At 40.9% G+C, this 12,454-nt stretch overlaps 1 protein-coding gene across 1 annotated transcript in view; it reads left to right on the top strand.

The window, feature by feature from the left end:
* The window catches only part of HAUS6 (HAUS augmin like complex subunit 6), a 2,286,143-nt gene that overhangs the window by 931,217 nt on the left and 1,342,472 nt on the right, over window positions 1-12,454 (top strand). The window contains exon 7 of the mRNA XM_044060364.1: window positions 8,054-8,108. Within this exon, the coding sequence (XP_043916299.1) occupies window positions 8,054-8,108 (55 nt within the window). The remainder of the gene's footprint in view (window positions 1-8,053; window positions 8,109-12,454) is intronic.

Raw genomic sequence — 12,454 nt, 5'->3', positions numbered from 1 at the left:
GTTGCTTTCTCATCAGTGCAAAGTATGCACTGTCTGAGCTTCTGCTGAAGCTGTTCAACTTCATCCCGTCTACAAGGTTTGTTCCTGATATGTAAGCCACTTGTGACCGCCCCCCCCCAAGAAAGCCCCCTGTACAGATTCTAGTAATTATACACCCATCATCCTCACTAGCCTTGTATAGAAAGCTTATGAAATGCATCATATCAGATGTTGACATAGGCAACTTAACTGATCTAGACCCCAATCAATTTGATTTTGTGAAAAACAGGTTCCTGTCCTCTTGAATGTAGTAAGGTTGTCTGAAACGTTTTACAAACAGTGGTCATTCAGTGCCCAATGCTTATCTCAACCTGGTCAAGGCTTTTGACACTGTCCCCTGTGCTGGTATTGTTGAAAAATTAGACAGGCTTACTGTAAACCTATACGTTGCCCACTGGATTGCAGATGGGCTATCCAACAGATTCCAAGTTGTGAAAGTTGCTAGTTCCTTCTCTGAATATACATTTATAACTAGGGTGTTGCCACATGGCTCTGCTCTGGGCATTCTCTTGTTTGTCATTTAATTTGCAATCATCCCACCCAATATCCCAGAAGTGCGGTTGACCATGTTTGCCAGTGGCTGCAAACTGGGTACTTTTCTCCACTCATCCACTGATGAAAAAACATTCAAACAAAGGCTAGAATATGCATGAAAGTGGTACATCAAAAACTCTCAAACTAAATGAAAAAAGTGCAGCATAGCAGTGTATGGCAGAAAGGCTGTTCCCACTTCATATGTTAGAAATGGTACTCCTCTTCAGGCAGATATGTCTTAAGACACCTAGGTACTTGTGTGGATAGCTTTTTCATTCAGTAATTGTTTCTATTAGTCAGGAAATTCCTCTTTCTTTCCCAGATATTCTCCAAGAGAATATCTTCAAGATCCGTAGAATTCATTGTACCAATATACTCTTTTCTTATTAGACCCATCATTGAATACAGTGTCCCCTTTTGTATGTACAAATCCAAGCATATTGCTCAACTTGAAAGTCCTGAGAGATTTATTTTACACAGACTAAAGCAACTTTTTGTACTCTGTGACCTACAAATTGCTGTGGGGTGGCCTGTCTCTTGTTTTTTTTAGGTCCACTTGGACCTCATGTTTACTGGCCTGGCTGTTAGTTCCCAATGTCCTTGCTGGGTTTGCCAGCTACTCTCCACACCTCCCTCCCCTGAATTGCACCGTTTTTACTGGGGCTGGTCGTGGATCCCGAAGGTTTCCTGGAGGTTCAGCTGATCTCCACATCTGTATGTGGGAGAAGGATTTTTTCTTTCTTACGACCTACACCCCCCCCCCAAATGATTACATCCAAGAGCAGCTCCACTCTTTGGACCATGCCTCCCTTTAGGGAGCATGTCAACGCATGCTAATCCTACCTTGTATGTGCTTAACCTGTTTCTTAGCAAAACCAGTGGCTTTACAAACACCCGCACTAAGGGCTTAAATCTACAACAAGCAAACAAAACTTTCTGGAGAGATGTTCAACTTATTTCTAGCCTATGGAATAAGTTGCCACTACAGGTCAAACAAAGTGCTACTTTTTGGCTACCTTTAACGTTAATTTTGATAAATAGATGGATAGACTCAAATTTACACCAGGGTTATGTAGTGTCTTGCTTAATTTGAAAGGTGAGCACTATTACAAGGGTGGCAAGAACTTGCAAGCTTATGTGCTTAAAAGGTGTATATGACTAGACATCTTATAGTCCCCATGATTGCTCGTCTGGTATGACCCCAAGTTCAGGAGTGGTGCACCCCACTTATGCTACACTGCAATGTCAATTTTGGAAAATTAATCCTATTACTTGGTGGTGAATACAGCCTAGCGCAGCCTTATTTTTCACCCACTAAAATGGACTGTGCTACCCTTTAAGCCACTGACAGTGGTAGACCGCTAAAAAATTGCACTATATTCATCTGCTTTTACTGTATTTGTGTTTCTTCCTAATTTATTACTTTATTTTGCTTTTGTTGCTTGTTCTTAAAATTACTTAATTGCATTTATTCTTTTGCATTACTGCTTGTTAGCAACCTGATTAAATTGTAACTGTTCTAAGCCTTTGAAGTACTTGGGCTTCAGACCAGTTGTTTTACATTAAGAAGGTTTGTGGTCTGCACTGTTGTAGCAGGACAGGTAGCTTACATCCTTCTAAGTTCGGAGTTGCTGATTGAAGGCTTAGTGTCTGTTATTCTAAAAGTGTATTAGTTTTGGTTTAAGCACTTGGGCTTTGGGCCAGTTATTTTACATTAAGAAGGTGTGGTCTGCACTCTTGTGGGAGGAGAGGGTAGATTCTGCCCTTCTGAGCTGGGAGTTTCTGGTTAAAGGCTTATTGTGCCTGCTTATTTGAACTGTTTCTTTCTGAAATTGGTATGCCTTGTTTGCTTTAGCATAGACTAAATTCAGACCTGCTGAATCTAGCTTTGGTTGTATAACATTTTTTTTGGAGAAGGTTCCCCTGCACCCTAGTGGCAGGAGTGTGCAGTTAGAAATTTTCTGATGGAAGACTGCTGGAACGGGGCTCAGTTTTTAGCTTTTTATTGGTTAATTTGTTTAAATCAGTTTGCTCATTTGCTACTGTTATATATAAAAAAATACACTTTATGCATCACCGGTTAGCTAGCGTTAAACTATTCCCAGCACCATAACGTCTACTCTAAGCTTTCCTTTAAAACTAGCCAGTTTTTTAGTTTTAGCACTCAAATCTGTTTATTTGAGCTCCGCACTTGTTCAGAACTCGTAAGCTCTAAATAAGCTACAAATTCCTACAGCACTCAACTTGTCTTGAGGAAAACAGTTTTTAGTAATTAATAAATAAGCACATATCCAGGCATGTCTAAAGGTCAGCTCCCGGTGTTTTCTCCTGTCTACCTGATGAATCTGGGCATCTTGGGACAATGCAGCAATTGCCTCATTTACACAGACAACCCTTTCCTCCTACCACCCAACACTACAACCTGTGAGAGATGCACTTGTAGAGCCAAACTGGAAGCAAAGCTCTCTTCACCCAAGACTGGACTAGACCATCAAGAGGAGAAGGTAAACACTTGCACCACACCACACTCATCACATAGTCCCTCAAAACCTACACCACCAAAACAGATAAACACAAAACACACACCTACGTTTGCGGAGGCTCTCAATAAAAATCTGTTGAAGCAACAGAGACCTCCAAAGCAGAAACGCAAGCAACCTCCACCCCCCGACACAACCCAAATGACACAGCCCACAAACTCAGTGTGCCAGTCAACCACAGCCCGTAAGGCGTAACGTACCCAACACTCTAGTCATAGGTGACTCTATAGTCAGGCACACTGTTCCACTCACCAGGCTAAACAAGGAGAAAGTTACTGTCAGCTGCCAGGATCTGCCACAACGCACGCACTTGGGTCACTCCACAAGAAGTACAAATATGACTTTTATTGTCCATGTTGGTGTGAATGACCGGAGATGTGCCTCCCTGGACTACATGAAAAGAGACATGGAGGAGCTCTCCAATCTTGTAGCCCAGGCAGGTATGACCCTAGCCCTTAGTAGCATCCTGCCATCATACAGAATGATGCCACAGTACAAGGACAAAATGATTGACTTCAGCAATTGGCTAAGCTTCTGATGTCATTCTAAGGAGATCCGGTATCTATCTGCCTGAGTTGACATGGTCAACAGACCACGATGCTTTGCTAGAGAGATGGCCTGCACCTGTCGCCCTTGGTATTCCGGATACTGGCTAAGACTCTTGCAACCCCTATAGTGCCTTTTTTAGGCAAGGTTTAAATGACAAATTCACCACCATAACAGGACAAGCAAGCAAAATCTGAGGGTAATGGTGCTCCATGCTAGAACTCTAAACCTCAAAATGCATTCACTCGAGGTACTCCTTAAAATGGAGAACATCGACCTCTGTGCAGTGAGAGAGACCTGGTTCAAGGCTCCAGAGAGCACCCCTGCATTACTGGGCTTTAATTCATACCACACCTTTCGGCCACTTAACCTGGACCGAAACACTAAAGGCGGAGGTGTGTCCATATTCATTAATGATATCCACACCACTAGGCTAGTTGCTCAGCATAATGCATCTGAGATTATCCAAGTGCAACTAACTCTGGGCAAGACCGCAATCCAAGCTTACTTGCTACAGATCCCCCACCATGCCCCAGGATTCCCAATCCTCATTTCTTGATGCACTGGAAAATAGGGTACAACCCAGCACCCTCATAATGGGTGATTTCAACTACCCCACCATTAACTGGGAAAACTACTCATGTACCAACTCTCTTGCTCAACGTTTTCTGTAATTCATAAATTCCAACGCCTTGGATCACCTTATCCACACCCCCACCAGGGGCAGCAATATCCTAGACCTGGTCATTACCAACATAGGCGACAAGAGTTCCACACCAGAGGGCAATTCCTCGTTGGTCAGATCCTACCACGAGCTAATCACCCTAGGCATCCACATCCTGCCCCCAACCCCCATTAGGGAAACTACAGTAAAAAATTTCTTCAAAGCCAACTTTGCGCTTATTAAGACAGAGGTGGCAAACTTCACGACACCCATGCATACGGATAATAGAGGTACGACTGCTGAATCCTACACAAATGCACTTTATAAGAACTTACACGAGTGCATGGATCATGCTATCCCTTTCAGAACCAAGATGCTATCCTCCATAAAAAGGAAGCCAGTCTGGTGGTCCCCTGCCATAAAGAAATTCTACAACAGAAGAAAGAAACTGTTGCAAAAAAAGAGTAAAATCCCATGATTTGAGGAACTCCCTGGTCAGCCTCGGTAAGAAGCTGAGATCCCTCATAAAATTCTCCAAAGCTAGTTACAAAAATAAAATCGCCACTGATTCTAAAGACAACCACAAAGCAATCTATAGCTATGTGAAGAATCTTAATAGTAACACCCAGATCTGCTGTGAGTTACAGCACAATGGCACGAAATATACAGAACCAACTGATATTGCCGACATCATGACAGATAGGTTCAGTGCTAACTTTGCCCCTCTCACCCACTAAAGGGCCCATCTCTATACCTGAAGAATGCAAAGTCCCTGTAATTGCGGCTGCACAGGTTAAAAACCACTCTCTCCAAAGCCAAGAACACAACATCCATGGGACCTGACAACATCCCAGGCTGCGTTCTACACGAACTACAGAATGAACTGGCATCCCACCTAAGCACCATGTTCAATCATAGCCTCACCTCAGGCTTTGTGCCCACTGAATGGCGCACAGCAACGGTTATCCCACTCCACAAAGGGGGAGCCGCCATGGACCCCAGGAACTACCGCCTCAGCTTAATGAGCCTGGTCTACAAGGCCATGGAACGTATCTTAGTGAAACTTATAAACAAAGACATTGGTAATCTCCAAACTCTGGACCCCACCCATTTCGGGTTTGTAAAAGGTAGGTCATATCTCTTAAACCTGATAGACTTCTTTGAAGCAGTCATCAAAGCCGTAGACGAGGGTAAGGTGGTTCACACAGCCTATCTAGATCTCGCCAAGGCTTTTGACACCATCCCCTATTCTGGAATTATAGATAAACTCACTAAACTAGGTATAAGTCACTATGTCAAAAGATGGGTTGCCAACTGGATCACTGACAGAACCCACACTGTGAAAGTAGCAGACTCCAAGTCCGACTTCAGACCAGTGACAAATGGAGTACCACAGGGTTCAGTCCTGGGTCCTCTCCTGTTTGGAATCTACTTTTCTGAAGTACAGGCCAACATAGAAGGTCTTTGGCTAATGAAGTTCGCAGATGACTGCAAAGTAGGAGCCATAATCGAAACTCCTAATGAAGTGGACATCCTACAAAAGGGCCTCACTGAGACAGATGCCTGGTGTCAAAGCCATGGCCTCAAGCTCAATGCCAAAAAGTGCATTGTCATCCCCTTTGGTAAAAACAATGTACCCATGAGCTACCACATTGGTGGTAGTCTACTTAACACTGAAAGTGTGATAAGAAACCTTGGGACACAGGTGGACAGTAGTCTCTCCTTTGATCACATCGCCACAGTTTTCAGGAAATCCTTCTGTGTGGCACACCTCATCAGAAAAGGTTTCTCATCCAGAAAAAGAGGTCATTGTTCCCCTCTACTGATCACTCAGACCCATTATAGAGTACAACACCCCTTTTGGTATGTACCTCACAAGACATCTACAACAACTGGAAAGGCCGCAGAAATATCCCACAAAGAGGATTGCCAGCCTCAAACAGAAGCCCTATGCAGACCATCTCAAAAAAAAATGCCAGCTTTACTCTGTCGCCTATCGCCTACTTGGAGGTGATCTCTGCCTAACATAAAAAGCTGTGTCAAAGCCAGAGCTGTTGGACATGCTCCACTTAAAGAAATCCCAATCCCTCCGAGCTAAACGCTCTAGGGACCTAAACCTTGTCACCACAATAAACGGAACATGCTGGAGGGATAGATTCCTGTCCCAGATGCTTTGCATTCTCTGCAACAAACTACCTATCTACATCAAACAAAGCTCCTCATTAGCACTCATCTTGATTGGATGGGAAATAGGAAATTCACCCCGGGGATCACCTCTGGGGCTCTGCTTGACAGGGGCACAGGAAAATAATTTTCTTGGGTAGCGAAAGCCAGGGTACCTTTCTGGCTAGGCTTATATAGGCCCTAGGGCCAATAGCCTAGTACCTACCTATGAATCTATGAAAGGTCAAAGTTCTCATTCATTGGGCAGATCTCCCCCAAATTTACTTCAGCTACATCTGGTGGCTTGATTCCTCCATTATCCATAGTTAAAGTATTTTTCTTTTTCTTTTCAAGACCATTGTAAGGGAAATGTACAAGGGCAAGTGGACACTCATATTTCTCTTTTTGATAGAGTCCAGAGGGTTGCATCCATTTTCTGCTCCAGTCCCAGCTTGAGTAATTTAGGTGGTATTTTTGACTTTGACTTTAGTTTTCCTGTTAAAGTCCACTTAGTCGCTATGTCCAGTCTTCATCAAGGCCTAGACAGCTCTTTGATTTCATTGAGAGTTTAAGGATTTATACAGAGGTATTTCTGTCTGGAAGCTTCAGATGTGTGAGCCATTCCTTTCTTGGGACCTTTATGTTAAGGTGGAAAATTTCACCCAGGCTCCCTTTGAATCTGACGATTCAGTGGATCTTTAAGACTACATTTGTGGTGAGTATGGTCTCTTTCAGAAGAATGAGTTAATGCTGTCTCCACCCTACCTGCACTGCCATAATGTGCTTTGGCAGTTGTATTTAGATAGAACTGTTTGTCAGGAAGGACTTGTATCTCTCTTACTTTTTAATCCCAGATATAGATGGCTATATCGTTCATGATGAAACAGTTGCCTGATTTTACTAGGGCTGTTACATCCTCATTAGCTCTTTAAAAATGGTTTAGTAGTTGTCTTTGCAGATGCTACTTGATCTGCCTTGAACATTTTTGCCAGACATTGTATGACTTCAAGGTCCAGTACTTTCTGTGGAGCTACTGTGTTGTGGGGTATTCTGACTTGGAACTTGATTTTGAGTAGTTTGAGGTGCTGCTCTAGAGATTTCTGAGGATAGCCCTACTCTCATCAGATATGAGAGTTATGAACTTCACAAAATGATTGCTCTGTTGGAATGGACTTTTCTCAGTTATATATGCTACCATTCTACACCTTGGTATCTGGGTAGTGTTTGTGTGTTGTATTGTTGCCTCTGGTCTGATTGTCACTGGTGTGGTGCTTCATAGGGGTAGTGTAAATGAGTGTTGCAGTCTAGGAGAGTCGAGTGCCAAGTGATGCCAATGCCTGTGACCTTAGTCCTAGAGGTTACTGAGGGTGGCCCACTTGCATAGATTTGCCATTATGGTAAGTGCATAACTGCTGTTTATAACATCTTTGTGCAAGTCATAAGTTGATGTGCAAGGAAAAAGGTCCTAATATTCAGAATAAAATACAGAAGCTTTAGTTCAAGAAATCTGCATTGTTGAATTGATTGGCACTATGTTCCCTGGTTCATACTACTTTGTTTTTAACAGGATGAATCGAATAGCTATTTGGGACCACAGTCGGAGAGAAAATGTGGTAAAAAAGGTATCTATCATCAGTGTTAACTGTTTTATTATGCATAGTGCTTCCCATAACTTTACTGTGCTAATGCCTCTGATTTAAAAAGACTATAGTGAGGATTAACCCATTTACTGCTTACCATTTTCAGTAAGATTCAGTAAACTGTTCTGGCTATTTTTCCAAAAATGTTTGACGTTTTCTCTTGAAATATTTAGAGAATGTCACTGGATCATTTTCCTATAAAATCTCATTAGATTTTATAAAGGATCAGATGTCTTGAATTTGCAATAAAGTAATGTTGAAGTATTTTTGTATACCACAACATTTAAAAAGAATAATTGTATGTGTTTATGCATTTTATACAGGAATATGTATTTCAAATCCTGAACAACAGCAGCACTACATATTTGCATTGATAGCATTTACAAAGGATAGTCTAAAGAGAACTGATAGCTAAACTTCATTGTTTTAAACTTAATGGTTTGTAGATGTTGCAGTTATTTAATTTAAATGCATTGTTTCCTTATAAAACAAGCATTGTAATACATACTGTACAATCCTCATGCATGGTGCACTTTTGATAGCTGCTCAGGTTGCTGTTATAGGAGTCTTAAAGATCTGCGTACTGTTTAAGTTGTCAGCCAACCAGTGTCCACATTATATTTATTACATTATTCATTTATAAGCATTTATTAATTCCAAACAGTTGTGTATCATGAAGTTCTTGGGTTAGTCATTACTATATTGCTTTTATTCATTTTTTTTAGTTTAAGAAAACATAAAAAGTGTTTTACATTTAGAATGTCATACATGATATTTTTTCTTTCCTTCTCCGAGACGAGCAGATGGTATTCTTTGTGCCTTACTCATTTTCAGTGGTCATTTTCTTGGGTGTTTATGACAGTGTAGTGTATTCCATTTATTAATTAAAACCCTCTTTTCATGCCATCTTTTCTCAGCTTCAGCTTTTAATTTTAGTCATATTCATCTTCATTTTAGCTATTAATGGGGTATTCATTTATTTTTGTAGTTTTTAATCACTTTCTTTGCTACTGTCAGTAATAGGGGAACTAAGGCTGTTGTGCACCTTGGTTGTGTTGCCTTTAATCAGCACAATAGCATTGTCTTTAGTAAACATAAGTATTTTTCCCCGCAATGTTATTTATAATCACTTGCAATTACCATTTTCAATTTTATAGTTCCAAACATTTCCTAAAATATGTTACCAGGACCCTCTTTCTGTTCGTGTCATCTCCAACATGGCCCATCTGCCTAAGGGAACATGCTCTGAAGTCTAGCTAGAACATAAAAGTACCTGTGGAGGCATTTTCAGGTGCATATTTTTAATTCCATGGATTTTTGTGGCATATTTTGAGAATATTTACTTCCAGTCTTCAATAAAAATTTTCTTCTGTAGTCTTACTGCAATCAGATCTGTGTTTTGTTGAGCACTTGATCCTATTAAAACCTTCTATGCTCTACTTAATTTCTTCTTAACTGCCAAGTTCATGCTTGCTTCTGTCTTGAAGTCTGTCATAGTTGGTTTTCTCCCACGTATGTCACTATTCCTTTTTCTTTTAATTCTAAGCTTAATTCCATATGTGAGACTGTTCCACTCTTGTAGTCAAAAGCTGGGGTTATATTCCCCTCAGTCTCACTCTGTTCAATCTGTTTCCAGATTCTTCGTTTTTATTTTTTTCCAAATCATTGCACTTCATGCATTTTTCGCTTTTCTGACGTGTGCTTTTAGTCTGTTGACATTAGCATGTCTTTACTCCTTGTCCTTTTTTTTTAAATCCTGAGATCGATCTATAGTTTGATACAAGCAGTGTTGTGCATAATGGCCCTTATTGGCTATATCTGTAGCCATCCAGACCTCTTTTTGCTCACTTATGGTTGGCATTCCATGTTTAGCATTATTTTCCACTTGTGTAAGTAGTTTTGGCTTTGAGCTAGGTAACTTTTTCTTAGCTGTGTAGTCTTGTAGGATTCTTTTACATTAACTAACCCCAATTCTTGTGTTTTAATTAGGGTAACATGGGAAATATTTAATACAATTACCCTCAAAATTCTTATTTCTTAATAGTTCAAAAATAAGCTTGCCCCATATAAAGCACCAGAGCTACCAAGAAGATTGTTACTTTTTTATCTATCTTTAACCACTGTCAGCATCTTGCTTTCTTTTTATTTTGAGTTTTTTCCCCACATCTCTTTGGCAGCATGCTTGGTATTCTTTTTAACCAGATTTCCACGTACTTCACTTTGTCATGTCCCTAGAGGAAAGAAGGTTTCTGCACTAGGTCATACAGGAGTGCACAGCTTAAAACTGTTGCTTTTGTCTTTTGATTCTTTTACTTTATATTCTGCCAGCATTTTAAATTTACTTCACTTTTTAAGATACATTTCTTATGTTTTGGATTTGTTGTATAGAACATTAAGTCACCAACAAATAAAGCTATTTTGCCCATACTTCTCCCTAGTTTTATCTTGCTGTCCTGAATTGCCTAATTTCTATAGCCAGGTGCTCCCAATACAAAGCAAATAGTAAAGACAAAAGTGGGACCTCCCTGCCTTCTGCCATTTTTTTTTAAACTGACCCTTTCTGACAGTTGTCTTCTACGCTTTAGTTTAGCTTCGGCACCCTTATAGATTTCAAGTATTAATAGCACCTATTTCTTTTGGCAAACAGAATACCTTTAAAGTTATTTTTCATAAAACTCCCACCTGTAGGTTTGGCCTTAAGTCATGTGGTGCCCTAGGAAAAAGGGGTCCACAGACCACCCACCACCACCTGATGCCCCCATCGTGGCCTTTTTATACCATCCAGACAGGTACCCTAGGTGGCCGCCTAGTTGACCTATGACTAAAGCCGACTATGCTCACCTGACCCTATCAAAAGGTTTTTTTTTTTTTTTAAGCATACAGTCCTTTCAACACACCTGTGTCTCTGCATCTTTTTGCATCTTCATAGTCCTAGTACTGTTACTAACATTTGTCTACTCTCTGTGAAACCACACTGGTCCATGCCTGTTATTTTAGGCAGTATATTTGCTACAGTTTTTTAGTTAATAGTGTAGGTACTTTTGCTGCTTAATGCCAAGAAGAAAGTATTTCATACTCTACAATAAATACAACTTTCCCCAAATCTTAATTTCTTTTCTTTTTGTTGGTTTTTAAACACCTTTACTAAATGATCACTTAAGACACAAGCGCGTAGTATAATTTGTTTTCTTTTTAATTGTTTAACATTTGTCATATTCATGCATTATATATGGCGTACATGTTTTCTTTATCTTTTTTTGTTTCTTTATCAATTGATCACTGCAGAGGACCATTTGGCGTTATGTTTAAGATCTTCACCTCCCATGCACAAGGTACAAGGTCTGATTTTTGTCCTCTGGCCAATGCTTTCATGGAGTTTGCATGTTCTTCTCGTGTCTCTGTGGGGTTTCTCTTACCTCCCAAAAACTTGCTGAGGTGTTACCATCTCATACTTACCCAAAAATGAAGTTGAGCAGCAGCACAGACACTCTATATGTTACCCTGTAGGGGGAAGGGTTGTAAAAAACAACTGCTTTTGACATCAGCTGTCATTTACAGTGTCTTCAAGATAGGATAACATGGCTCATAAGACTGTACACTGTGGCAGGACTTGCTACCTGATGGTGTAAAATATGGCTCTGGGTGATTTGGGTATGTTGACTAATGTCAATAAAAGGGCATAGGCATTTGCCACTGATAGGTTGGCCAGGTCCTCCACCTACTTTTTTCTACACCAGGGGCACTTGCTGATGGTGGGAGAGATGCATGTGCCCCTCTTGAACAATGTGCATCTTCCATAAAGCCCAGCAGTCCTCAGTCAGTAAGCTATTGAACAGTTGCCCAGCAGTCCTCAGTCAGTAAGCTATTGAACAGTTGCCCAGCTTGGGTTAGCTGGGATAGCTCTGTTGAGCAAAAGCTGGACATAAAACCAGTCAACCTGCCAAACATGAACTATGAATTGCTGCACTCAGTGTAGAGTCACTGAAAGGTGAAGCGGATGACATGATGGTAAGGCAGAGGCTGCACATGTTATGTATCCAGAAGATGAGATGGAAGGGAAGTGCAGCAAAGCCACATGGCTGTATGTCCAGAGTTTACCACAGAGGAGGAGGATAGACTAGAAATGCTATGTCATTAGAATTGGTGACAGACTGCTCACAGTCTGTCTCTAGTGTAATTCTAAAGTGGTATTCATAACTTCAGTTTATGCTCCATGGCAAGGTTGTGGTACTGAGGAAGAGTGCATTCACTCAGCAGTAGCAGCACCTGCTAAAAGCAGGACAAACTGAATTATTGATAATGGATGACCTGCATGCACACAGGACAGA

Source organism: Protopterus annectens, chromosome 2.part0 (assembly GCF_019279795.1).
Source record: "Protopterus annectens isolate FY-2018-M chromosome 2.part0, PAN1.0, whole genome shotgun sequence".
Taxonomy (NCBI): Eukaryota; Metazoa; Chordata; order Ceratodontiformes; family Protopteridae; genus Protopterus; species Protopterus annectens.
Note: the sequence above shows the minus strand (reverse complement) of the source record. Positions and strands in the feature narration are given on the sequence as shown.